This window comes from Lissotriton vulgaris, chromosome 10 (genome assembly GCF_964263255.1).
Source record: "Lissotriton vulgaris chromosome 10, aLisVul1.2, whole genome shotgun sequence".
Lineage (NCBI taxonomy): Eukaryota > Metazoa > Chordata > Amphibia > Caudata > Salamandridae > Lissotriton > Lissotriton vulgaris.
The window spans coordinates 268,151,366-268,175,894 of NC_141698.1; the positions used below are offsets into that span (position 1 = coordinate 268,151,366).

At 46.1% G+C, this 24,529-nt stretch overlaps 2 protein-coding genes across 2 annotated transcripts in view; both read left to right on the forward strand.

Moving 5' to 3' along the window:
- Window positions 1-16,531, forward strand: part of LOC147685098 (uncharacterized) — a 36,544-nt gene extending 20,013 nt beyond the window's left edge. Inside the window, exon 3 of the mRNA XM_086942281.1 lies at window positions 16,518-16,531. Coding sequence (XP_086798407.1) covers window positions 16,518-16,531 — 14 coding nt within the window. The remainder of the gene's footprint in view (window positions 1-16,517) is intronic.
- The window catches only part of LOC147685096 (uncharacterized), a 1,199,247-nt gene that overhangs the window by 1,125,890 nt on the left and 48,828 nt on the right, over window positions 1-24,529 (forward strand). The window contains exon 37 of the mRNA XM_086940986.1: window positions 16,660-16,806. Within this exon, the coding sequence (XP_086797112.1) occupies window positions 16,660-16,806 (147 nt within the window). The remainder of the gene's footprint in view (window positions 1-16,659; window positions 16,807-24,529) is intronic.

The following is a 24,529-nucleotide window of genomic DNA, read 5'->3' on the forward strand; positions in this document are numbered from 1 at the left end:
TTCTTTTGCCAAGAATCTATCCAAGATTTCTCTTAGGGTCTAATCAGCTCCGTACCTTGGTTTAGAATGAAAGAGGTCTGGTATCTCTCTGTCTCCGGACTGGATTTCCCAACACCCCGCAAGGAAACAGTGGAGCTGGATTTCTCGGCAAGAGAAAAGACAACGTCTCCCTCAGTGCGTCTGCTGGAGGGTTGGCTTCCTTCGGCACTTGCTGTAGCGAGCTGCGTCGGGCAAGTAGATAGTCGAACTGCTTCAAACCACTGTATGTTTGCTATGGCAAGTGTGGGAATATTTATACCTTGAAGGTGCCGAGTTTGACATAAAGTTGGACATACTAACGTCATCAAAGAGTGGAAGTTTTTTGAAAACTCCATTAGTTCTTGAATAAATCAATATTCAAGCAAGGGGATGTCCCTGACTGCTGAAGCTGAGTTTTCCAAGAAATCGTTGTGGCTTTTCGGAACTAGTGGAAGTAGCCATGCCTGTATTTAGACTGCATGGGCTATGTCTAAATATGGTTATGATTTCTATGCCTATATAAGGACAAGGTGATTTATACCTATATAAGGACATGAATTGGGAAAATTACACTAGGGTCCTAAAATGCTATACAACACTCACTCCGCTTTATTATGTTTGACATTACAAAATTTAAGCACTAAAACATATCTAAAGAATGTGTTTACAATCCCACCCAAAAATACATAAAATGCATTTAAAATGGTTGTACACGAAAATGAGCATTTCTATTGTACGCATTTGAAAGCAATGATTTTATTTTTAGCATAAAGTATGATATTGGCAATCCCAACCGAATGAATCATGAAAATTACATTTATGAAATGGCTCTTAAATACAGAATAAAAAGGTCGAGACTATCCCATAGCAGAATATATAAACTGTTTTGTTTTCTGGATAAGGTCAATATTGCCTCTAGGAAGTATTCAAAGAATTCTTGTTCTCTAAGAATAGTTCTACTTCAAGCAGATTACTTTGTGCCAGAAAAAAACTAAAAAGTTCAATTTTGGAAAAAAAGTCAAATCAAATCGTAAAAAAATACAGTTCCAAAGTTAGAAGTTTTGTTCTGAAAAAGCGAAGGTCGAATTCAGAGTACGTAGAATGCTGTGTGCTAATTTTAAAAGTTTTTCTCGGTGTCAGGAGAAAACATTAAATCTTCTAAGCTGGCAAAGAAATCGTCTACCACAGTAGGTGAAAGTTGAACCACTTAAGTAGATTAATCGTACACAGATGAGAAGCATCTCCATCAGCGTCAGTCGCATTAGCAATGTTCACAGTAGATGGTACCTGTGTGCCTGTTGGTCCACGTATCTCACCTTCACCTGGAATTGCTGGTGAGATCTCAGGGAATGCCCTCATCAGGATTGGTAGCCGCTGGGGACAACACAATGCATGAGCTGTTACCGAACCAAGCAAAGCGTCAACATCCGTTGGCAGTGCTGATGTAAGTGTCAGACAAATATCCAACACGCATTCCTCTCCACAAAGTAGGCATCGAAGAGCAGGTAAGATGCAATCTTGCCAGATTGGTCTGAACGATAGGAACCACTTGGTATTCAGATCTCTCAAACGAGCCAAGCCAAGAACTGTGTTATGCGCTCATGATACTGCATTGCCAGAAGAGTGTTCTCCATGGTAATCTGGGTATCGCTGGTGACTGGACTTGCCATATCGGAGCAGAAGGAACAAAAATAGTATCCCTGCTACGAGGCCCAAAATGAGAGGCAGGCTGCGGAACACATAGTGCACAAAGTTTGTAAAAATGCCTAGGACTGCTTCAAAGGGTGCTAATAGTCCCGAATAAATCGTCTTCAATACATGTACCATACCACTGGTATCAGACATGTTTAAGATACGACCTAACATTTCTGCGAAATGTATTGGGCAGTTTGTTGATAATAGGGCATGTTTCTCTTGCAGAGGACCTTGCAACGCAGATCATACGTCTCTTTGGACGAGGTCAGTGGCACAGTTTTTTGTAAAAAAATGTCTGTCATTCTGCTTAAAGTATCAATTCGTATAGAAGAGATGTTCAGTAAAGGCCATAGCGGCGACTCCCCGTCTGTCTTACTTTTAGGAAACAATACTTGCATACAACAAGTGACCCTGGCTGACACACTAACAAGACATGCTATTCCTGGCATCATTCCACAACAGCTGTGGTCATTCAATATTATGTAGCTACCATTGCACAGCTGCCTAAAAATTGGGTCCATCACTGCTGCAGGGGAACCCTGCAGGTGGCAAGATAAGTTGGTCGAAGAACCATCGCAGGCTCCATGTAAATTAATACCCTTACATAAAAGTGTACCGCTAAGTGTGTTTTTTCAATCTTTACCACTAAGAAATACCTCCTTTTCCCCACTCCAACGTTTGTGTGTGAATGGTAAATCCCAGGTCGACTTTATGTATTCTTTACCCAACCTTTCATACAGGCCTGCTGGTATGTGTTTCAGGCAATACTGAAACTGGAAAATCGTCACTGGTATCGGGATGGTGCCATGTATTATCCATTCCATGGCTGTTTTCTCAGAAACAGTTAATGGTAATCTTTCTAGTTTTTCTATGCTCAGCACCGTATAGTCTTCTCCCCTCTGTGCCAAAGAGATTTGTTCATCTGTAAGGTTAAATCCAGTAAACAATGACGTGGTGTTGATTAAACGCCAAGGCACATAGCCTGAACGAAGGTTTTGTAACATGCAGCCTAGCAGCATTATAGAACGTAGTTGAGACTGTCCATGTTGTAACATGAGCAAGTCCTGTTCCATTATGTCTATGGCAGAGAATACAATGGTGTCCAAACAATGAATTCTGGATGACAGAGTCGTTAACCCATTGTTAACTACAGAGAGAGCTTTCTCTAAATTAATACGATCAATTTCTTGTATTCGTTCTGCAGTTTCCATTTGCGCGACTTTCCATGCTTCATTATAAGCAGTATATATACCGGCGTATTCGAAACGTTTATGACGTGGTTTACGAGGTCCTTGTAAGAAGTCTTTTAAATCAATGCCATCTTTAGGTAAAGTTAAGTGTTGTTTTATATCTAGGAGTGCAGATTTTTGTAGCCTCTCAAGGCACAGTTTTCCTACACTGTAAGTTGTTCTTATCCCTGGATGTTGTCTCTGGACATATCTTGGATCGGGCCTAGTTACTGTAAACCCTTGTGTCTTGTTCAGGAATCAATCTTGACAGTTATTCGTGTCTGTGGGCCAGATTTACCATCTTTTCCAATCTGGATTAGTTCTGTAATGTTGTAAAATATATTTTACGTCTACCTCCTCATCTGTAGTGTCATTACTATCAGGTGTGGGTCTAGGAATGGACGGTTTATTTAAATCTTTTATCTTAACCAGGCCAAGACAAGATGTCTGTTGAACAGTGTCATTTAAAAACATTATTTGTTCTGGGATGATGCAGGCTCTGAGTAAAGCTTCTAAACCTTACACCTGCCAGTCTTTTGTGCCCCAGACAGTTTTTGTCTCAATGTTGTCTTTCCAAAAGTCAAAACTTAATGTAAACAATTGAGCATAAAAGGCCGCAGAATAAATTTGCTTAGTATTAGTCAACATACTTTTCATTCCTGCGTTAACATTTTTAAAGTAAAATGTTTCTGGATTTGTGACATTAAAACCTGAGAAGTGTGGACATTTTTCATAAAATGTTTTTGAGCTACCCTTTGGTGGCGTCGGACAATGTTCCCATTGATTATAAGTAAAAACATTTCTACGGTTTGCAGATTTGTGCAAATAATGATGACCATAATGATTAAAACAATACATTTGTTCATAATCTGATGAACCTTCTAAGTATTCAGGTTTTGTAAATTTTGCTGACATTTCTAAGTCTGCCATCATGTTATTAACAGTCTCAAAGTCCCAATCATCAGAAAATGTGCTGGGTGAAACAAAGTCACTCAAGGAAACCTTAAATTGGTGTGGAATTTTCAACAGCTCTACAGGACCATAAATGTCATACTCAGTTCTGTCCCATTCTATACCACCAGGTAGGGGAGCGGCTGTGATGTTCACTGATGACAAGTCTCTTAGTTCACGATGAGATGATTTGTGTAGCTTCAGGAGCAAGTTGATGTTCCTACTTGCTGTGTCCATTTTACTATATTTTCCATCTATCAGCTTTCCCAAACCTAAAACGAGAATGAGCCATAGTAGCAGAAAAAGTACACCTAACACAATCCAAAATTCAACCCATGGTGAAACCAGATATGTATTCGCAAGCTGGTGAAAAAGTTCTATTACCTGTTCCTTGAAAGTTTTATTTGCTGGTGTTGTTTCGGGCTCACTGGGATCCTCAGAAAATGTATCAAAATTGATGAAGTAGCCAGAGGGAGTTCTGTCAATTGTTGGTATTGCATCCGGATTATTTGAAATCGCTGGAGCTGCTTGGTCCCTTGACATGTTAGTATAGTCAGATGCTACATCATTGTAGACGGGAGTTTCTTGACAAAATGTTCTTTGGGTTTCAAGAGGCACAAGTTCCATGGCTTTGTTACATAGTCTTTCTTTTCTTACTGCAGATTCCTCAAAGGTGAGGAGTCTCTCAGTTTAAACCTCTTGGATTGTAGCAAGATGAGGTCTTCTGCTACATTTGGAGTCCACTGGGCCTACTACTTATTATCGGCCACATGATGTGGTTTTACCAGGTCGATGGACACAAACCGGTTCTCCTTTCTTCCAGCAAGGGGTGGTAATAACACTGTTCTTGATCCGTGGATTGCTAAGACAGGTACTGGTTTTCTGTAAGAAGGCCCAAATTCCTTCTTGTCCGCTATTTTCTCTCCGACCAGATCCCCAATCTTTGGAATCCAAACAGGTCTTGCTGAGACAGGCTGTTTTTCTTCAGCGGTCGTTGGCTTCTGTAATGTGTTGCTTAGACTTCTTCTTGTTTCATTTAAGTCCTGTAAAACAGCCAAACGGTCTTTGAAATCAAAGGGTTTTTGTTCTACCACTGAAGTATGACGATCGAGGTCTTCGACAATCATTCTAGTACCAAAAAGGATTTCATATGGAGTGATTCCACCCAGAGAATTTCTTGGCAGATTGTTAAAACTACATTGAACACTTATTAGATGTTTGACCCACCCATCACCCGAGCCTAATACCCTAGCTGTTATAGATTGCTTTATGTCCCGGTTTTTTCTTTCCACTACGGAATTTCCCTCAGGATGGAATGGACTTGAAAACCGCAATGCAACGCCCAAGCTGGCCATGGCCTCCTTGTAAGCTCGAGAGCTAAACGCAGGACCCCGGTCAGGATGTAGCGTGCCGATTGCGTATGTGCCGATAAAGACTTGCAAATCTTTTATAACAGTTCGGGCGTCAGCCGAGCTCTGAGGCCACATCCAAATGAATCTTGTCCTAATAGTTGTGGGACCGCATTCGTCCATGGTGACGTCTGCGTGTAGAAAGTCTAATGCTGTCTAACAATGGTGTCTGTTCTGGACTGGCTGCACTGTAGTCCGGTATCTGGCGGCTTTCTAAGCTATGATCTCTGTAGCAGTGATCGCAATTAATTCCAAATTCGTAAATGTGGGCATTCATCCCTGGCCACCAGTACGTCTCTTTTAATTCTAGTAGAGATTTTGAGATCCCTTGATGTATCAGGCCCTCTCCCATATGTGCTTCTTGTATCAAAGCACCTCTACGTTCCTTGTTTGGAATGACCCTATCCCCCACTCCAGGAATTCGAGCAAATGGAACTGAGTTGGCATCAATTATGTATGCATTTTCGAGTGGATAGTTTAGAGGTAACAATGCACCGCTCCCTTTGCTTGTGGCATTGACAGCTAGCATTGTTTTGCCGTCTATTTGTGTTTTTGAACGAGTGATTGCAGCTAAGGAAGCCCTTTGCACAGCTGCCTTCGCGGCTTCATCAGCCAATTAATTCCCTGCAACGTGAATGCCATCACGCTGATGACTCAGTGTATGGATCAGGTGAGTCTTCTGTAGTTCTTTCTGTAATAGAACTAATTTTTCACAAAGCAATTTATGCTTGATTGTGCCACTTTTTACGTCTTTGAAACCGTTTTGAACCCAGTTCTGCAAGTATTCATTGTACAACTGGACGCAGTAATATGAATCGCACACTATGAGTGTGGGGATTTCGCGATCAGTATTTTCCAGCGCCATCTTGAAAGCCTGTAGTTCAGCTTGCTGAGCTGTACAGGCTCCTAGAGATTGAGTTTTTGTGACCATCGGTCTGAATTTACCATCGCGCCAGCAACCTTTAACAAGCGCGCACGCAGCACTATAAGCTTGTTTTCCCCCAATTGCGGGCTGTGCTCATCCGTCTGTATAAATTATACATCCGTAATGTTCTAGAGGCAGAATCTCAGAGGGCAGAGGACATTCTTGTTTGTATTGTAGAAATTATTGAGTTTTCAAATAAGGATCAAAAACGTATTCAATGTCTGTTGCAGCAAGAGAATTAACCCATTGTATCGATCTCGGATGTAAAGATTTTGCATTCGGAATGCTTGCTTTTGTCACTGCCTCTAAGGCAGGTACAGGCGTAACGACCATTATGCGTTTTCCTTGTGCCTGGGCTCTCTCTTTTGCTACTGCAGATTGAACCGCTGTCAGAATTTTTTCTGTTGAAGTGAATTACATTTCAGCTTGTGTGTACAAGTGTGATTTATAAGCTATTGGTACCTTTTCATCTTCATTAAAGATTAGGTATGAGAATCCGCATCTCCCTGGGATGATTCGGATTACAAGGTTGCGTTCGTTTACGCGTGTCTGTAAATGGGTTGTTGCTAACATGTCTGTTTGCACTGAACGGAAAATTTCTGTGTGTTTTTTAGTCCAATTAGTTGATTTGAAATCAGGTTTGATTAGTTTGTAGAGAGGTTTAACCCTTTCTGCGTAATTTAGAATGTATGTTCTTCCGAAATTCAGGAATCCTAGAATTGACTAAGTTCTCAAGCGTTTTTGGAGGTTGGAGCAGCGCACACTTTTCTAAAAAGTTTGCTGCCAGACTTTTGCCTTCACTTGAAAGTTCGTATCCTAAGAATAGGACGTTGAGGTGGGCAATACTTGATTTTTTAAAGTTGAATTAGTACCCTTCAGATGCAAAACCAAGTATCTGAAAGAGACACGTTAGTGATTGATTCCTTACATTCGAATATCCCCAGGCGTCAGACTGGATCCGGAAATTTTTGCGTAGCAGTACCCTTGCGCATCGGCAGGTGTCGTCTGCGGCTCCGCGTCCGTCGTCGGCGTTGTGGGCGCCGTGATGACGTCGTCGGAGTACTTAGACGCCGCCTCCGCGTTCTTCTTTTTTCCACGCCAGCCAGCGCAGATCTGGAAAAAGCAGTTCCCTAGTAATTTTTTGACTAACTTTTTGGATCTTTTGATCTATTTCGAAGTCTTCACGACTCCGACGGTGCCGTTAGGGATGCCCGGCTTCAAGCATTGCGGCGATGTCGGTTACGGATCCGCACCGCCTGTGCCTGACGTGTTTGGGCGTCGACCATGACGATGAGGCCTGCCCCGACTGTCGGGCCCTCTCGAGGAAGGCCAGGCGGGAGCGGTCCCGCAGGCGACTCGAGATCCGCCAGTCGGCCCCGCGCCGTGTGAGGTCCCGGTCCCACGGGAGGTCGAGGGACAGGTCGCGGGGGCGGAGCCGTCACAGCTCCGGGAGTCGGCGCCACTCCTCCGGGTCCAAGTCGTCAGGTAAGAAGCATAAGAAGTCGAAGAGACATCATCGCTCTTCCGACTCCCCCCGACGCTCGCGCGATGCGGCCGGGGGTTCGGGTGATACCGCCCACGCGGCTCCTCAGGAGTCGCGGGCGCCGCGTTCGGCTCCATACCCCCCGGTCCCTGGGCTGAACGCGACGCCGGAGGAGATAGAGCGCTTCCTCATGGCCATGAGGTCCCTTTCTTCTCCGACGGGTTCCGCAGCGCCTTCGGGCCCAGCGAACCCGTCTGGGGGCCCTAGTGGGTCGGGGGCTGCGTCCCCGACGCCGTCGGGTGCTTCGGCCTCGACGCCGCCGACGTCTTTGGCGCCGGCGCCGCAGGGCCCCACGATCCCGACGCCGCCGCTGCCCTCCGGCTCGGCGCCGCAGGGTTCAGCGGTCCCGGCGTCGTCGGTGCCTTCGGGCCAGACGCCGCAGGGTGCCGTTCGGCCCTCGTCGGGCGCTGGAACGTCCCCGGTGGACCTTACGGCCCCCCCGGGGTCGGTCCGTGTGGTGTCCCCTCCGGCGTCGGCCCCGGCCGACGCCGTCCCCAATGCCTCCTCTCTATGGGTTCCGGCGTTGGGACGGCACCTGTCGGCGCCGATCTCGACGCTGTTCGGGGATTTCCATCCCTATGAACCATCCTCATTCACTTACGACCCTGAGTCTCAGGAGATGGGGGAAGAGGAGGATTGGGAGGGGTCTGAGGACCCTCTGACGAGGGAATGTCAGTCTACCATGGACTGGACAGGAGACCTAGGGGAGGCCAGTGGCCTGGACACCTCTCCAGACACTGGATTCGTCTCTCCTCCTTCCGTGGATTCGGAGGAGGGCGCGACATATAGTGTGGTGTTGATGAGGGCTGCTAAGGCATTGGGCCTTGAGCTCCCCGTCGCGGCCGTGAGGACTAACCTCCTCACTGAGGTCCTTAAGCCGCAGTCATGCTCCATGGAGCCTATGCTGCCGTTTAATGAGGCCTTGTCGGACGTTCTTTTGGGCACTTGGTCCAGGCCCGCTACAGGTTCGCCTGTAGATAGGAACGTGGCCAGACGCCACCGCCCGGCTCCGGGCGACCCATGTTTCCTGTCCACCCACCCCACCCCCGAGAGTCTGGTTATCCAGGCCTCTAACTCCCAGACCGCCTTCCCGTCGGCTCCCCCTGATCGGGAATCCAAGAGGTACAAGGCCTTTGGCAAAAAGGTATTCTCGTCCCTTAGCTTAGGACTGCGGTCTTCCAACACCGCATGCCTCTTGGGCCGTTACACCCATTCTATATGGGAAACGGTGGCGGAATTGCTGCCAGAGTGTCCGTTGGAGGTACGGGCCAAACTCGGCCAAGCCCTAGTGGAGGGCCGGGACGCAGCAAAGTATTCGATCAGGTGCGGACTGGAAACAACTGACTCGCTGGGCAGAGCGATGGCTACGACGGTGGCGATTCGACGCCACGCCTGGCTGAGATCCGCCAACTTCTCAGCTGATGTCCAGAATACCCTCATGGACATGCCGTTCGATGGCCGTCGCCTCTTTGGCGACAAGGCAGACCACGCGCTTGAGCGCTTTAAGGACTCCAGGGCTACGGCCAAGTCCTTGGGCCTCTCGGCCCCGCGCCAGCAAGTGGGTGCCTTTCGCTCCTTTCGTGGCCAAGGAAGGGGCGTCCCCACGCGTGCCGCCAGCCACTCGCCGCAAACTATCGTCCAGCGCGGCGGCGGCCGTGGAAACCGCTGTGGAGGCGGTCGGGGAGGCAAGCGGAGCCAGTCCACACCTGCCCCCGCAGCATCCGCCTCTAAACCCTCCTAGTCCGTGCTTTTCGGCCCATGTGACGCCAGTGGGGGGCAGGGTTCGCCATCCCCACTCTCACTGGCACACTGTCACTTCGGACAGGTGGGTGCTGCAGATCGTCCGAAGGGGCTACTCCCTCCCCTTCGAGACGACCCCTCAAGCCATGCCACCGCAACACCACCGCGTATCGGGGGATCATTTGCGGCTCCTGCAGGAGGAAGTTTCGGCCCTCTTGGCCAAGGGGGCCATCGAGCGCGTTCCTGGGCCAGAAGTAGGTCGTGGTTGCTACTCCCACTACTTCCTGGTACCCAAGAAGGGCAAAGGGGGCCTACGCCCTATCTTGGATCTGAGGAACGTCAACGGCTTCCTCCGGAAGGAGAAGTTCAAAATGCTGACCCTGGCTCAGGTCTTGGCTGCCCTAGACCCAGGAGACTGGATGGTAGCGTTGGACTTGCAGGACGCATATTTCCACATCCCCGTCCTGCCGGCCCACCGGCGTTACCTGCGGTTCACGGTAGACCACGAGCACTTTCAGTTTACCGTGCTCCCCTTCGGCCTTACCAGCGCCCCACGGGTGTTCACGAAAGTGATGGCGGTGGTCGCAGCTCACCTGCGCAGGTTAGGGGTGTCAGTCTTCCCCTACCTAGACGACTGGTTGTTGAAGGCGGGCTCGCCCCAGGCAGTCGTCAGCCACCTCCAGACTACGGCGGATCTCCTGCACCTGCTGGGATTTTCCATCAATGTGCCGAAGTCACACCTGTGTCCCTCTCAGAAGCTCCTTTTCATCGGAGCAGTTCTCGACTCGGCGCAGTTTCGGGTTTACCCGCCCGAACAGCGGGTCCGGGATATACAGGCTCTGATTCCGGTCTTTCGGCCGTTATCCCGGGTTTCGGTCAGGTTGACGCTGCGGCTTCTGGGGCTGATGGCCTCCTGCATCCTTCTGGTGCATCACGCACGGTGGCGGATGCGGGCTCTGCAGTGGGACCTGAAGTTTCAGTGGGCCCAGCACCGGGGAGACCTGTCCGGCCATGTCCTGATCTCGGAGGGCACTGCGAGACAGCTGCAGTGGTGGCTCACGGACTGCGATTGGGTCAACGGCAGATCCCTCTCCCTTCCCCAACCGGAGCACGTAGTTGTGACGGACGCGTCCCTCCAGGGCTGGGGAGGCCACTTGGGAGAGGCGGAGATCAGAGGACTCTGGTCTCCGGCGGAGTCCCGGCTCCATATCAACCTGTTGGAGCTGCGGGCGATTCGTCTGGCACTGAAAGCATTCCTCCCGTCTGTCCGAGGGAGCGCAGTGCAAGTGTTCACCGACAACACTACCGCCATGTGGTACTGCAACAAACAGGGCGGAGTGGGGTCGTGGACCCTTTGCCAGGAGGCTCTGCGTCTCTGGCAATGGCTGGAACATCAGGGCGTGACTCTGGTGGTTCAACACCTGGCAGGTTCTCTGAACGCCAGGGCGGACGAACTCAGCCGTCGGTGCTCGATGGATCACGAATGGCGTCTGAACTCGGACGTGGCGCAAGGCCTCTTTCGGCAATGGGGAGAACCTTGGTTAGATCTATTCGCCACCGAAGAGAACGCGCAATGTCATCAGTTCTGTGCGTTGGAATTTCCAAGGCGGCACTCGCTCCGAAACGCTTTTCGTCGCGAGTGGAGCTGCGGTCTGTTGTACGCCTTTCCGCCTATACCACTTCTGCCCAGAGTGCTGAAGAAGATCAAGCGCGACCGGGCACGAGTCATCCTTGTGGCTCCGGACTGGGCTCGAAGGTACTGGTATCCCGAGCTACTCAGCATGTCAGTCGATCCCCCGATTCGTCTGCCTCTTCAGGAGGACCTTCTGTCGCAGCAGCAGGGGACGGTCCTCCACCCGAACCTGTCCAGTCTCCACCTCCATGCTTGGAGATTGAGCGGCGACAGTTGAGGCCATTTGACTTGCCTCCTGAAGTTTGCAACATCATTCTGGCAGCCAGGCGTCCCTCCACAAAGACGGTATACGCCTGCAGGTGGAACAGATTTGTGGCATGGTGCACAGCAAAGGCTGTGGATCCCCTCAATGCCCCTCTCTCCGAGGTTCTTCTCTTCCTTCTTTCTCTTGCCCAGCAGGGCTCTGCTCTGGGCACTCTCAAGGGCTATCTTTCGGCTCTTTCAGCCTTTCTGAGGCTGCCTGACCAACCTTCTTTGTTCAAGTCCCCTATTGTTAACAGATTCCTGAAAGGCATCACTCATACCTTTCCTCCTGTTCCTTTCGTGATGCCTCAGTGGGACTTGAACCTGGTTCTCCCCTTTCTGATGTGCGCTCCCTTTGAGCCACTTCATAACTGTCCGCTTCGCCTTCTTTCTTTGAAGACTGCCTTCCTGGTAGCCATCACCTCTGCCAGGAGAGTGAGTGAGCTCCAGGCCCTCTCTTGTAAGCCTCCCTTCCTGTCAGTTCATCCGGACAAGGTTGTTTTGAGGACTAGGCCCTCTTTCTTGCCAAAGGTGGTCACGGCCTTCCACATTGGCCAGTCCATCACATTGCCCACCTTCTTTCCGCCTCCGCACCCCTCGAGAGAGGAGGAGAGGCTCCACCGTCTGGACCCAAAACGTGCGCTCTCGTTCTATCTGGATCGCACACACCAGTTCCGGGTGGATGATCAACTCTTTGTTGGGTACGCTAAGAAAGGGAAAGCGGTGCACAAGAGGACCATCTCACGATGGATTATCATGTGCATCCAGGCGTGTTACTCCTTGACTAAGAAGGAACCACCTGTTGGGCTGCGGGCTCATTCCACTCGAGCCACAGCCACTACAACTGCCTTGGGCCGAGGTGTGCCCTTGCAGGACATTTGCCAGGCGGCTACGTGGGCCTCGTTGCACACGTTTGCTAGGCACTACTGCCTGGATAGTCAAGTCCGGAGAAACGGCTTCTTTGGCCGCTCGGTTCTCCAGGACTTTCTGGTGTAAATATTGGTTCGCAGACCCGCCACCACGGGGATGGTATTGCTGGGGTATCTATTCTAAGGTAAGGAATCTATCACTAACGTGTCTCTTTCAGATGCACAAGTTACTACTTGTGTAACGATATATCTGTAAGAGACATTAGTTAGTGATAGATTCCTTACCGACTCACCCATCCTCCCCGTTCTGCGAACCGATATCTAGGGTTAAGGTCATCCCCTTTCAGGGCCCTAGTTTCTTGGCACCAGTGTCGGTTTTTTGTCATGGCTCTGCGCTTCTGGCGCGGAAAAGCTGTGGCTAAGAACTGACGTCAGCACGCGGAGGCGGCGTCTAAGTACTCCGACGACGTCATCACGGCGCCCACGACGCCGACGACGGACGTGGAGCCGCAGACGACGCCTGCTGACGCGCAAGGGTACTGCTACGCAAAAATTTCCGGATCCAGTCTGACGCCTGGGGATATTCTAAGGTAAGGAATCTATCACTAACTAATGTCTCTTACAGATATATCGTTACACAAGTAGTAACTTGTGCATTATGGTGTTCACTCTTTCAAGTGCCTGTCCAAGTCATCATCTGTAAGATAGATGTCACCGACATAAGATAATGCCTCATCATCATACGTTTGCAGTAACTCTGTTACTTGCTGAAAATAACCCTGGACTATTCTTGAATCCCTGGGGGTGACGGCAGAAGTGACGTTGTGTCCCCATAATTGAGAAAGTGGTCAAATACCTGCTTTCAGGAGCGATATTTTGACAGAAGATACAGTTTGAAATATCTAATGTAGTTTTATATTTTTTTCACACAATGCTATTCATCAGAGCTGCACTGTGTGTATTTTGTACTGCAAAGGTTTTGCAACAAGAGTTTAAATGTCTGTAGTCCAAAACTAGACAATATGTATTGTCGGTTTGGAGACAGGAAACAAAGGATTGCGAGGTGCATTTTTCAATCACCCCTTGGTATTCAAGTTGATCTAAGATCTCCCTGACCTGTTTTTTAACTTCTTGCTTAACTGGATACTGCCTCTAAGCAGTAGGTTGATTTTTTAACTGGATTTTATGGTTAGGAGAGTCCTCATCCCATCCCACATGATTTTTATATAATGCTGGAGCCTTGGCCACAGCCCATTTTCTGGCATAGGTGTATTTTTTATGAATAGGAATATGATTTGAGAAGGTTGGCATAATTATTTCTTCACCATGTGGGCACTCCCTGACAAATTCAGGTGGCCAGACTTTTTCAGCCAGAAGAATGCCATAATCCTTAGAGAGTTTTTCCCAAAAGAGTGCTCTTATTTTTCTAGTTATGTCCCCCTCTATCCTGAGTGTTACTTCATATAACTTATGGGCTACACTAACCCTGGTGTCGGCGGTTTCAACTTGAATATACTCATTCAAGTCCACTGTCTCCAGATGATCCTTCAGGATCTTGTGAGCTATGGTACCTTCTGCTGCGCTGTCCAGCATTGTCTAGGCCCACTCCCTGTTCCTGAGTTGTGTCCTCAAGACTCTTGGAAACCTGTAAGGTTTAAACCCGGTTAGTTTGCATTTACTGCATCTCCACTGTTTTCGGTGTCGCTATTTGACATTTTGTTGAAAGTCTTGCAGAGCACATTTCAAGGAAACAAAGATAAGGTGCACAATATTTTGGAACACTGTATCCTTCAACGTTGAACAAAACCAAAAACTAATACAAAGGATTTTCGTCCTACTCAGTTATGGCAGATATTGTATCCTTTAACCCACTCCAGACGTCTATTGGAGTATTTTACGGGAAAAAGGGTTCTCTGTGAAAAGCACAACTGAGTTACTCTAGTATCTAGGGTTAAATTAGTGCCTTTACCAAACTTTGGGCGCCATGTAGTGTAGTTCCTATATTACCTATAGGCTCTGCGCATTGGAATAATATATCTTATAGATGTGACGTAGGACTTATGTCTACTAGGTCTCTATCAAATATATTAAACTTAATTGTGAGTGCCTGCTAGCTCAGAGGTCACTGGAAACTTTCTCGAATGAACAAGAAGGGATTAGTTTCTGACAACCGCATAAAAACGACAGCTTTGTTTCCCCAAGATGAAATGTATCTTCAGAGTCGTGGAAACAATAGATAGGTATTTCACTCAGTCAATCGTGCATGCTTAGTTTCATCAGACGTGCAGAGAAATAGAGAGACGGGCGTTTTCAATAAAAGTATTTATTGAACATTCTTCTTTCTCATGCAGAAGAAATGAACTGCTACAATTTTAATACTGGCTGTAAAGTATAATGCGTACAGCAAAAAAAATATTATAAAATAATACTGTAAAAGCATGGTATTCTAAGCCATAAAATACATACATAAATAAATAAAGACTAAAAGTACTCAACTGGTGTTTCTAAAATATGCCTACCCCGATGTACCTAACCTAAGCCTAGTACGAGGGAAGAAGTAAGTGTGGTGTAGCATAAGTTTAGTATTCTTTTGCCAAGAATCTATCCAAGATTTCTCTTAGGGTCTAATCAGCTGCGTACCTTGGTTTAGAATGAAAGAGGTCTGGTATCTCTCTGTCTCCGGACTCGATTTCCCAACAGCCCGCAAGGGGAGCTTGGAAATACTGGAGCTGGATTTCTCGGCAAGAGAAAAGACAGCGTCTCTCTCGGTGCGTCTGCTGGAGGGTCGGCTTCCTTCGGCACTTGCTGTAGCGAGCTGCGTCGGGCAAGAAGATAGTCGAACTGCTCCAAACCACTGTGTGTTTGCTATGGCAAGTGTGGGCATATTTATACCTTGAAGGTGCCCAGTTGGACACAATAACGTCATCAAAGAGTCGAAGTTCTTTGAAAACTCCATGATTTCTTGGATAAATGAATATTCAAGCAAGGGGAGTCCCTGATTGCTGAAGCAGTGTTTTTCAAGAAATCGTTGTGGCTTTTCGGAACTAGTGGAAGTAGCCATGCCTGTATTTGGACTGTATGGGCTATGTCTAAATATGGTTATGATTTCTATGCCTATATAAGGACAAGGTGATTTATACCTATATAAGGGCATGAATCGGGAAAATTACACTAGGGTCCTAAAATGCTATACAACAATAGGACGCGGCAGCCGGCAGGGGTGACCCCTCTACCTGTATCTATTTGCCTTAGCTGAAGGGGATACCCACACGAAGGGGCAGAACTGGTGAACAAAACACCCCAAGTGTTCAGAGCCTCTTGAACGAGTACATTTACATTGATACAATTTAACTACCTCCACCACACATATTTCAACCCCTTTAAATTATGTGTAATCTTTGGAATGCTATCTGTACATTTCCCAATCCTATCTGATTCTGACTTTTCCCATAAGGTCTGAGAATGTCCCAACTTGACTTTTAAATTTGCAACGGGTAGTGGCACAGATTAAGTATGACTCCAAGAAATTAAAAAGACAGTTTTCAGACCTAGCATTGCTGTTGGTGAAAAAACAGGATTGTTATGCTCTGGTAGTCACATGGGGCACCGCTGTTGATGAAATAGAGGACAGTTGTGGTGCGGTGGGCCATGTCCTAGATAGCGTGCCTATATTTAATATCCTCTAAAAACAAATAAGCTCATCTCTATGAAGAAGTTGGAGAAAGCCAAACAGGAATTCACAAAACAATCAGATGATGTGCTTCACTGAACTATCGCACCTGTTTATGTAGCATTGAGACCAGGATGCATAGCAATGATAAATAGGTTTCGGGGTGCTGCCATCCCATCATTTGGTGCAGTCGCTGATTATCTCATCCCCCTATTGAGTTACAATAGCAGATTGGCACTACAGTTGGATGGTTTTCCCCTCCCCTGAACTCTGAAGACAAGTATACATATGTGCTGCAAATGTTATTAGTAATGACATTCTCGGTCTATTTTGGACTCATGGCTGTCTCAATAAATATAGAAACAAATACTATGCTGCAAAATATATTGGTATTTTAAAAGCACAATAAATTCATGTTGTTTTTGATATTTTGTATGCAGTAAAAATACATTTATATAAAATATTAGCTTGTCCACTTTTACTTAGATGTGCCATGCTTTTTGCTAATGATTTCATACTTTTCTCCATACAGAAATTAAAAACTAATGAATGACAATGAAGAAATTGTATTGGATGTCATCTCAATATTGTTCCTTATGTACAATTTTTATAAAAAATAAAACTATTTTAAGAAATAAGAGCAGAAAGTAATGTATTATCTTTTTGTCATGTAGTCAGAAATGTAGAGCTTCCTGGCCCACGGGTATCAAGCAGTCAGTGTATTGATTTGACGGAGGATGAGGACATGGTGTGTGAGCCACTGAAAGCCAAAACTTCCACTCCAGAGGAGGACAAGCAGGGAAGTCCTGCAACTGAAAACAGTTAGTTTTTTAATCTTTCTAAACTTGCAGGAATGGTTAGGAGTGAAGTATGATTGTTTGTATCTCACACCACTGTACCATTTGTATTATTTTATTTATTGTTGGTGTCCTCTCTCATTTGGTATCAGACTGCTGTCCTGTGGCTAGTTTCCAAGATCTGGCCACATCATGCTTTAAACAAGCATTTGCAATACAATAGGTCTCGCATTAGGAAAGTTTGAGCTATTGGTATTGTAAATGACACATTTTTTATTTATGTGTTGGTTTTGAAAATAGCTACATTAATAGCTTTGTCATTTACAATGCCAATAGTTATAACTTTCGCAAATGTGACACCTATAGCATTTGTAATGCAATATGTGTTGTATTTACGTGACTTAGATGTATTGATATTACAAATAACAATGTATTTTATTTTTTTAAATAATTAATACTTAAATAAAAGTTATTGTAATTTATAATGGCAATAGCTTAAACTTTTGTAAATAACTTTTCTGAAGATTATGTTCAGTGTATTTTATTGTGACGAAAATCCAAGAACAGAAGTGAAATATTAACATCTTTTTGTGACATTTGTAATAAAGCTTAAAACATTGATAGAACATATTTTAACCAGTTGTTGTTGAATGGTTGCACAGATTGATGCTGCGGTGGCGCTGAGTGATGTTGTGGTGGCGACGAGTGATGCTGTGGCGTTCAGTGATGCTGTGGTAGCGCATAGTGATGTTGTGGTGCTCCTGAGTGATGCTGTGGTGATGCGATTGATAGATAGAGTGCAATAGATAGATAGAGTGAGGGCAATAGATAGATAGATAGAGGGCGGGCGATAGATAGAGGGAGGGCGATAGATAGACAGAGTGAGGGCGATAGATAGATAGACAGATAGTAGAGTGAGGGCGATAGAGTGAGGACGATAGTTAGATAGATAGATAGATAGATAGATAGATAGATAGATAGATAGATAGAGTGATGGCGATAGATAGATAGAGGGCATTAGGTAGAATGAGGGTGATAGATAGAGTGAGGGTGATAGAGTGAGGACGATAGATAGAATGAGGGCAATAGATAGAGTGAGGGCGATAGATAGAGTGTGGGCAATAGACGGATAGATAGAGTGAGGGCGATAGATAGAGTGAGGGCGATAGAGTAATTATGTGGCGTGTATTTATGTGGCACTGAGTGGTATTTGGAGTGTATGTTGCGTTGAGCACAGTGTAAATATGTAGCATCACACAACACATTCCCCTTTAAACATCAGCCTCTTTGATCACCCTCTTTGTGTTGCAGTTTAATGAGAGAATGAAGAACTTTATCCTGAATCATAGGATATTACGCTGAGGTGAAAACCAGCTACAAGCCCCATCAAAAATGAATGAAGAGAGTGCTAGGGTCAGCTTGGGCATGAAGGACTGTTTTGATAAGAGTAAACAGACCAGGTCCTGCTCTTCTCGCGACCCTGCTGCCAGAAGTTCTTCAGCCAGGACAGCACGGCATGTGGGCAGAAAGCATTGCTGTGGAGAGCTATTTAAAACAAGCACTTTGTACTTATAGTCCTTGCTTATGAGAAGCAAAGCTGGCAGTCTTTTACTTACAGCCTTGCTTCTCGTAATCAAGGATTATAGGTACAAAGTGCATGTTTATGCACCGCTTGCAGGTTTTCAAAACTAATGAATAAAAGGCATTGTCATTTACAATGCTAATAGCTTCAACTCTCGCAAATACGAGACCTATTGCATTGCAAATGCTTGTTCATTATACGTGCACCACAAAAATAACACTTAGCACCAAACATCTGTAGTTTGTCCAGGACATTAAGAACACCCATAGCTCGGTGCCTGGAAGAGAGAGAAATAAACAGGAGGGGGAGGGAGATGTAGAAAGAAATAAAATCAGGGACAGAAACTAGGAATTCCAGATAAGGACAGATTGAGAGAGAGGAAATGAGAGACAGGCAGAGCAGGACGAAAGTCAAAGATAGGGAGAAAATAGAAAGTCAGAGACAAGGATACAGAAAGATACAGAGATAGGGAAAAAGAAGACAGACAGGAAGTGGCAGAGAAAGACTGGCGGAGAGACGAGGAGAGAGCGTCAGAATGACAGATGGCTAGAGAAAGATGAGGAGAGAAAGGGAGCCAGAGAAGCATGGAAAGAGAGAAAGCAAAAGAAAGACAGAGACTTAGAAACACAGAGCCAGGATGAGAGAAATATGGAGAAAGAGACAGGGAGAGACATACCAAGAGCCAGCAAGAGAGCGCTACAGGAAGAAAAAACAGAGGAAGAAGGGCAGATGAAGAAAGAAAAGAGAGGAGCAGCGATGGACACTACAAAGACAGGTAGAGCACAGGAAAGAAATGGAGAGATGGGCACACACTGAACTTCTGAGGACGTTTTAATACATCTAATTATGAACTATCCATCATCACCAGATTGTATGTCCATGTATCTGTATTGCCTTCGGATCATTCGCAATCCATCTTCCCATCTGCCTTTCAGTAAGTGTTTGTGCCTTGGTTTGTGTCTTCCTTTCTCTCTTCGTCCCCTGCCTACCCAAGTCCAATTAAATCACAAATTGAAACAGCATGGACGAGGACACACGTGCGACTTTAGCACAATCTGACCCCAGCATCTAGGAGACAGCGCTTTGCCATCACACAATGTGTTGAACGACAAAAGACAGACTTTTAAGTGACCAAAATAAGACATTGTTACACTTGCGTTTCCCGTGTCCAGGTCAATTACGGAATAAAGGTCTCTTACATTCAAGAGTTTAAAATCTGAATATACATCTGCCTTTGCTTCAGATTTCATCCGGGGTTCGGTATAACAGGCAGATCACATTTCACAAATGAGAAAAGAGATACTGGAACTGCAGCTAAGAGGTTCCCGAAGCTACATAACGGGCAGGAACGGCGTATTATAGAAGGGCCGCTTTGAATGAATGAATGAATAAACCTGTGCACCGCAGAGATTCGAAGGTGGAGCCACCGACGAGTTATGTTTTGTTTTGTAAGATGTGCTCAGCTGACTTGCAGGTGCCATTCACACAGCAGATCGCCCGCTTCCGTTTCAGCTGAGCCTGTTTATGAGGTCGGGTGCAGGGTTGTGGAACCCTCCAGGGGTGCAGTATTACATTTTAAAGCTGAGGTCGGATGGGGCCTCCCCACAGCCGCCTTTAACCTGAGTCCGGCTGGCACACGTCCATCTGGTACCCGGGGGATGCAGCGCTCCTTGGGTGGGTGAGCCTGCGGGGCTCGTAAGTCAGGCAGGTGTTTGCCTCTGGAGGAAGACAGGCTCAGCTCATCTGCAGCGAAGGAGGGGGGGGGGTGCAGGCTAACTGTGCACCAGTGTGTGCAGCACATTCGTCCCTCACTCCAGTGAGTGAGTGCCGGTGAGTACCAGTGAGCGGAGGGCACCCTCTGAGGCCAGCATCTCTGCCCTGACGTGCCAGTGGGGCCACAGAAAGGATGAGCAATCCCCCTCTGCCCAGGCTGGGGCCTGAAGGAAGAGGCAGGCAGAGGCATTTTTTACTCAAGGGCACCGGGTCAAAGGCCGACATCTGGGCCTGTGGCCAGTGAGCAGAGCCTGTGCAAACACACCAGGGCTGACACAAGCGCTAGAACACACAGCCCTGTACACACCGACACCTACGAAACCAGAGCCAGTCACACCCTTGCTCGAGAAACAAGCATTGTTCACATGTTGTGAAGGCAGGGATATAGATCAGCATCGGTCATTAAAAGCAGTCAAACAAGAAAACCAGCATTCGATGAGTAGGGTTATTGCTATCAATGCGTGTAAAGAACACCGTCTTCAAAGAAACAGAAAACTCTTCTTGCGCTATAGAGGGAACCAATTTACCAGCGCGCGACACTCCTGCCATGCATAACAAGGCGTCAGCCGTTCGCCGTGAAATGGCGAAGCCAAAAAAAAAAGAGAAGCTTGTGAGTGGTGCGCGCGCCACTGCGAGCATATGTCTTTAATTATGGCGGCCGTGTCTGACCACCATAATTGAAGACATATGGGCTTTGGTGCGCGTAACAGACACCAATAGGCCGTAGGCGGAGCATCGTGACCGCCTATGGCCTATTGCGTGTTCTGTTAAAAAACTGAACGCATGCATGCAAAGCCCAATCAAAATGGACCTTGAAATGCACATGCACGACCTAAGTGTAATTTCAAGGTCCATTTTTAAAATCCTAGTAAAAGGGCTTTTCGCTCGCTTCGCTTGCGAGCCCTAAAAAGGGACTGATGAAAGGCAACCTCTTCAGATTCATTTGATCAATGTTCTAGAACTATATTTTATCACATTATTTATCCAGCATTGGATCTTTCATTGATTCACATGCTTGAATTATTTCCTGCTGTCATGCTGGGAATCTATGGTGGTCAGTCTTTAAACAGCACTGCTCATATGTACTAATTAAATTATTTTAAGCCATTCGGTGTGTGTAGCCTTTTGACCATATTATGTGATCCGAACTTGGTTCAATAAGTTGAAAGGATTTTGAAGTTCACTCTCCTTAGAGTCTTTGATAGCTCATATTTTCTACCATAAGTCAAGTGTAAGGAGGAGCTCTTCAGAGTCCTGCCTTCAGCTTGATTCATTTTAGATGTGCCTACAGACAACTTTTATCTGTCTGGTTTGCGAAAGATCTCTAGTGAACAATACCAAAAACGTAAGGTGGGCCTAGCACCAGCCCTTTGCTTACCATTAGTTGGCTTTCTTGTCACTGTTATTTGCTTTCTTCTTTTTTGATTGCTTTCCTTCTTCTCCTTGCATTTGTCCCTCTCCTGGAGCACAGCCTTTTTAGCACTTGATGATTGCCTGTGTTTTCTTGCTCTCTCCTTCATGTATTTCTTCACCCCTTCAATTAATCACATTCCTCCTGTGTGCTCCGTATTGCTTCCTCTTCCCCGCACCCACAGCTTGTGCGTGCTTTTTCTCCACCTGATCTTTTTTTCTCTTTAATTCCATCCTCCTCCGATCTTATTTTTCTCCATTGCTCATCAACCCACATTCTTAGCCCACATTCCTGCATTGTCCTCTTCCCTACCAGCTCCTCCATTGTTGTCCCAGCCTGACTTTTTCACACTTTCTTTGGTGTTATATTTTTTGAGGGACCCGAGTTGTCATTTGCTGCCAGGCTGCGCTCCTTTCTTTAACAACAAAAAAAGAAATCATATGTTTTTATGTACACCTCCAAGTGGCGGCCACCATCTTGGAACACTAAATAAGACAAATGAAATAAATGTACCTGCCTTATTACTGACGTACGCGCACATGGACTGATGGGGTCACCCCATTTCTTTTTGTTAATGTGTAACCACTGCAAAGCTGATAGATAAAAAAAAGACGAGACCTATTGGCGTTACTAATGCTTGTTTTGAGTTTTGTCTCTACTAGGCATCTTACTTATCCTACTCTCAGAGAGTAAGGCTGGCTGGTTGGTTGTTTCTGGGTGCTTAGCCCAGAGGAAAAGTCTTCTGATTATGGCTGATGAAGTTGCAGAATGTTCCTTTGTCAACTAAGGAAACCAAGTTTACCACTGTCGAACCTCTACAACAGTTCTGTTTGGAGGCCATAAGGGAAGTTTGACACTGCACAGTTAGTTGGTCTTCTTGGCCGGTCAAAGCCCACAACTTAATAAGACATAGGAAAAAGCCCATTGTCTCCAAAAACCTGCCCAGGATTAGATATTGGGGCACAGAGTCATACAAGACAGGCAGCGGGGCAGACCCATGAAAGAAGCTCCAAGCATGTGCGTACGTTTTGGAGCAAGTGAGAAGAATATTGAAATGCTGTAGCAAAACCCTCACACTGGCCTAAAAACTAAACTGGGGAATATAGTGTAGAAGCTCAGACTGTCCATCTTCAGCAGTGACAGAATGTGATATGGAAGACCTTATAAGAATTGGTCTTGTGAGGCTACAGTCTCTTCACAACCAAAGGGGAGTGTTCCATGTGAGGGTTTGGGGTCTCCCAGATTCCATTCCTGCAGAGACATTCAAGTAAATGGGTGAAACGTTGTCTCACACAGATGATGCCAAGTATCTACGTTAAGTGTATCCTATTCCACTTAGGAATTCCAATACGAATGATGGATGTCTTGAGCTCACCGGAGACGAAGGACAAATTGGGATTAAGAAAAAAGAGATGTACATTGGTGATCACTGTTTCCAAACGTTTCTGAACTCTGCCCCAAGACTGCGAAGAAAAAAAAAAGAATTCCAGAGAAGCAAGAGGGAGAGAAATGAGAAACAAGTGATGATTACTCTACGTTAAATCTTAGTGTAGATTTTGAGGATTAACAGTACTGTTTTTCTTGGACTGAGGCTGCGGAATAATTCCTGACTTATCTTGCTGGGGATGGTAAGAGCATTGTGGACTCCTCACCTAAGTGAAGTGTAAGGTATCTGGTAGGAGTGTTGGATATGTCCACATGTTCCAGACCCCAGAGACCAATCTGCCACGAGAAGGAAAGTGTGAAGTGTGGGTGAGCTGATTTGTGTGTGTATTTGTCTGTCCAATTACCGTTTTGATTTTGCCTATATCTCTTTTTTCAATTGTCCTCCCTTTGTTTTTAGATCCTGCTGGGAATTTGATGGTATAAAGTTATCTCAGAATGTGGGATTCGTTTGCTAAATTCTTGACAAATATGTTATATATTCTTGTGGGGTTTTGCACTGTTTGATTGTGTTTGCCATCTGTTTTTTGGTCGAGCCTGGGCAGCACAAGCACTGCTCTGCAAGCCATGCTGTATTGAAGTGTGTACTTGAAGCCCCACCCACTCTCCACCCAGATTTGTCATTGGCTTGTGCTCGTTATTAGGCTTGTTATTCCCTCCTTAGACCCACCTTGTCTTCATTTGTGACTTCCCATGAGGATTGGTCCTTTTACTTTGGTTGTTACAGGGTACGTCTTCTTTAGTCTGTAGGCACTATTTTCTTTATTGAGTTTCTCTTACTGCAGGAGGGCAGCAGGGTCTCTCGTGCGCACTTGTGACCACCGGCTTGTTTATGATAAATTGAAGCAAACAGGGAGCTCTTCAGGGGCCATGGGAGACAGAAGGGGGCAACTCTGCAATGCCTTCAAGCATTTGCAACGCAATATGTAGTGCATTTGCGAGAGTTTAAGCTGTTGGCACTGTAAATGAGAATGCGGTTTTCTAATGTTTTAAAAACTAAAACATAAATAAAAGGCATTTACATTTACAATGCCAATAGCTCAAACTCGCGTAAATGCAAGACTTATTGCATTCCAGATGTGTGTTAGTTCCTGGCTCTAAACAGGAAATGCACTGGGTCAAAGAGTCATGTTGTGTATACTTTTTGGACTTTAGCCTGCCCATAAGCTTCCAGTTTACTGGCTCTATCGTGGCTCTCCTAATCTTTCTACTCTTTTGTCCATGGTATGCATGCACCATGCCTCTTGCTGTGTTTATCCCTCCCCGAGAGCAGGGACCAATTACTATATCAATTCACTAGTCACCATGTTACCATTTGTTTTTGGAACTACTTTATTTTTGTTTATTTTGAGCTCTTAACACGAGTGCTCGGGTTAGCAGCCGCTCAGAGCTCAGAAAATCCTGTAAATCTATTTTTTTTTGTTAATCGTTCAGAGCAGCTGCTTTCAGTTCTCACTGTCACATGTGTGAGTTGAAAAAAAGGCGTTCTCTTGCCCATCTTCCAGTTCCGGGGAGAAGTATTTTAAGCTTATGGAGAA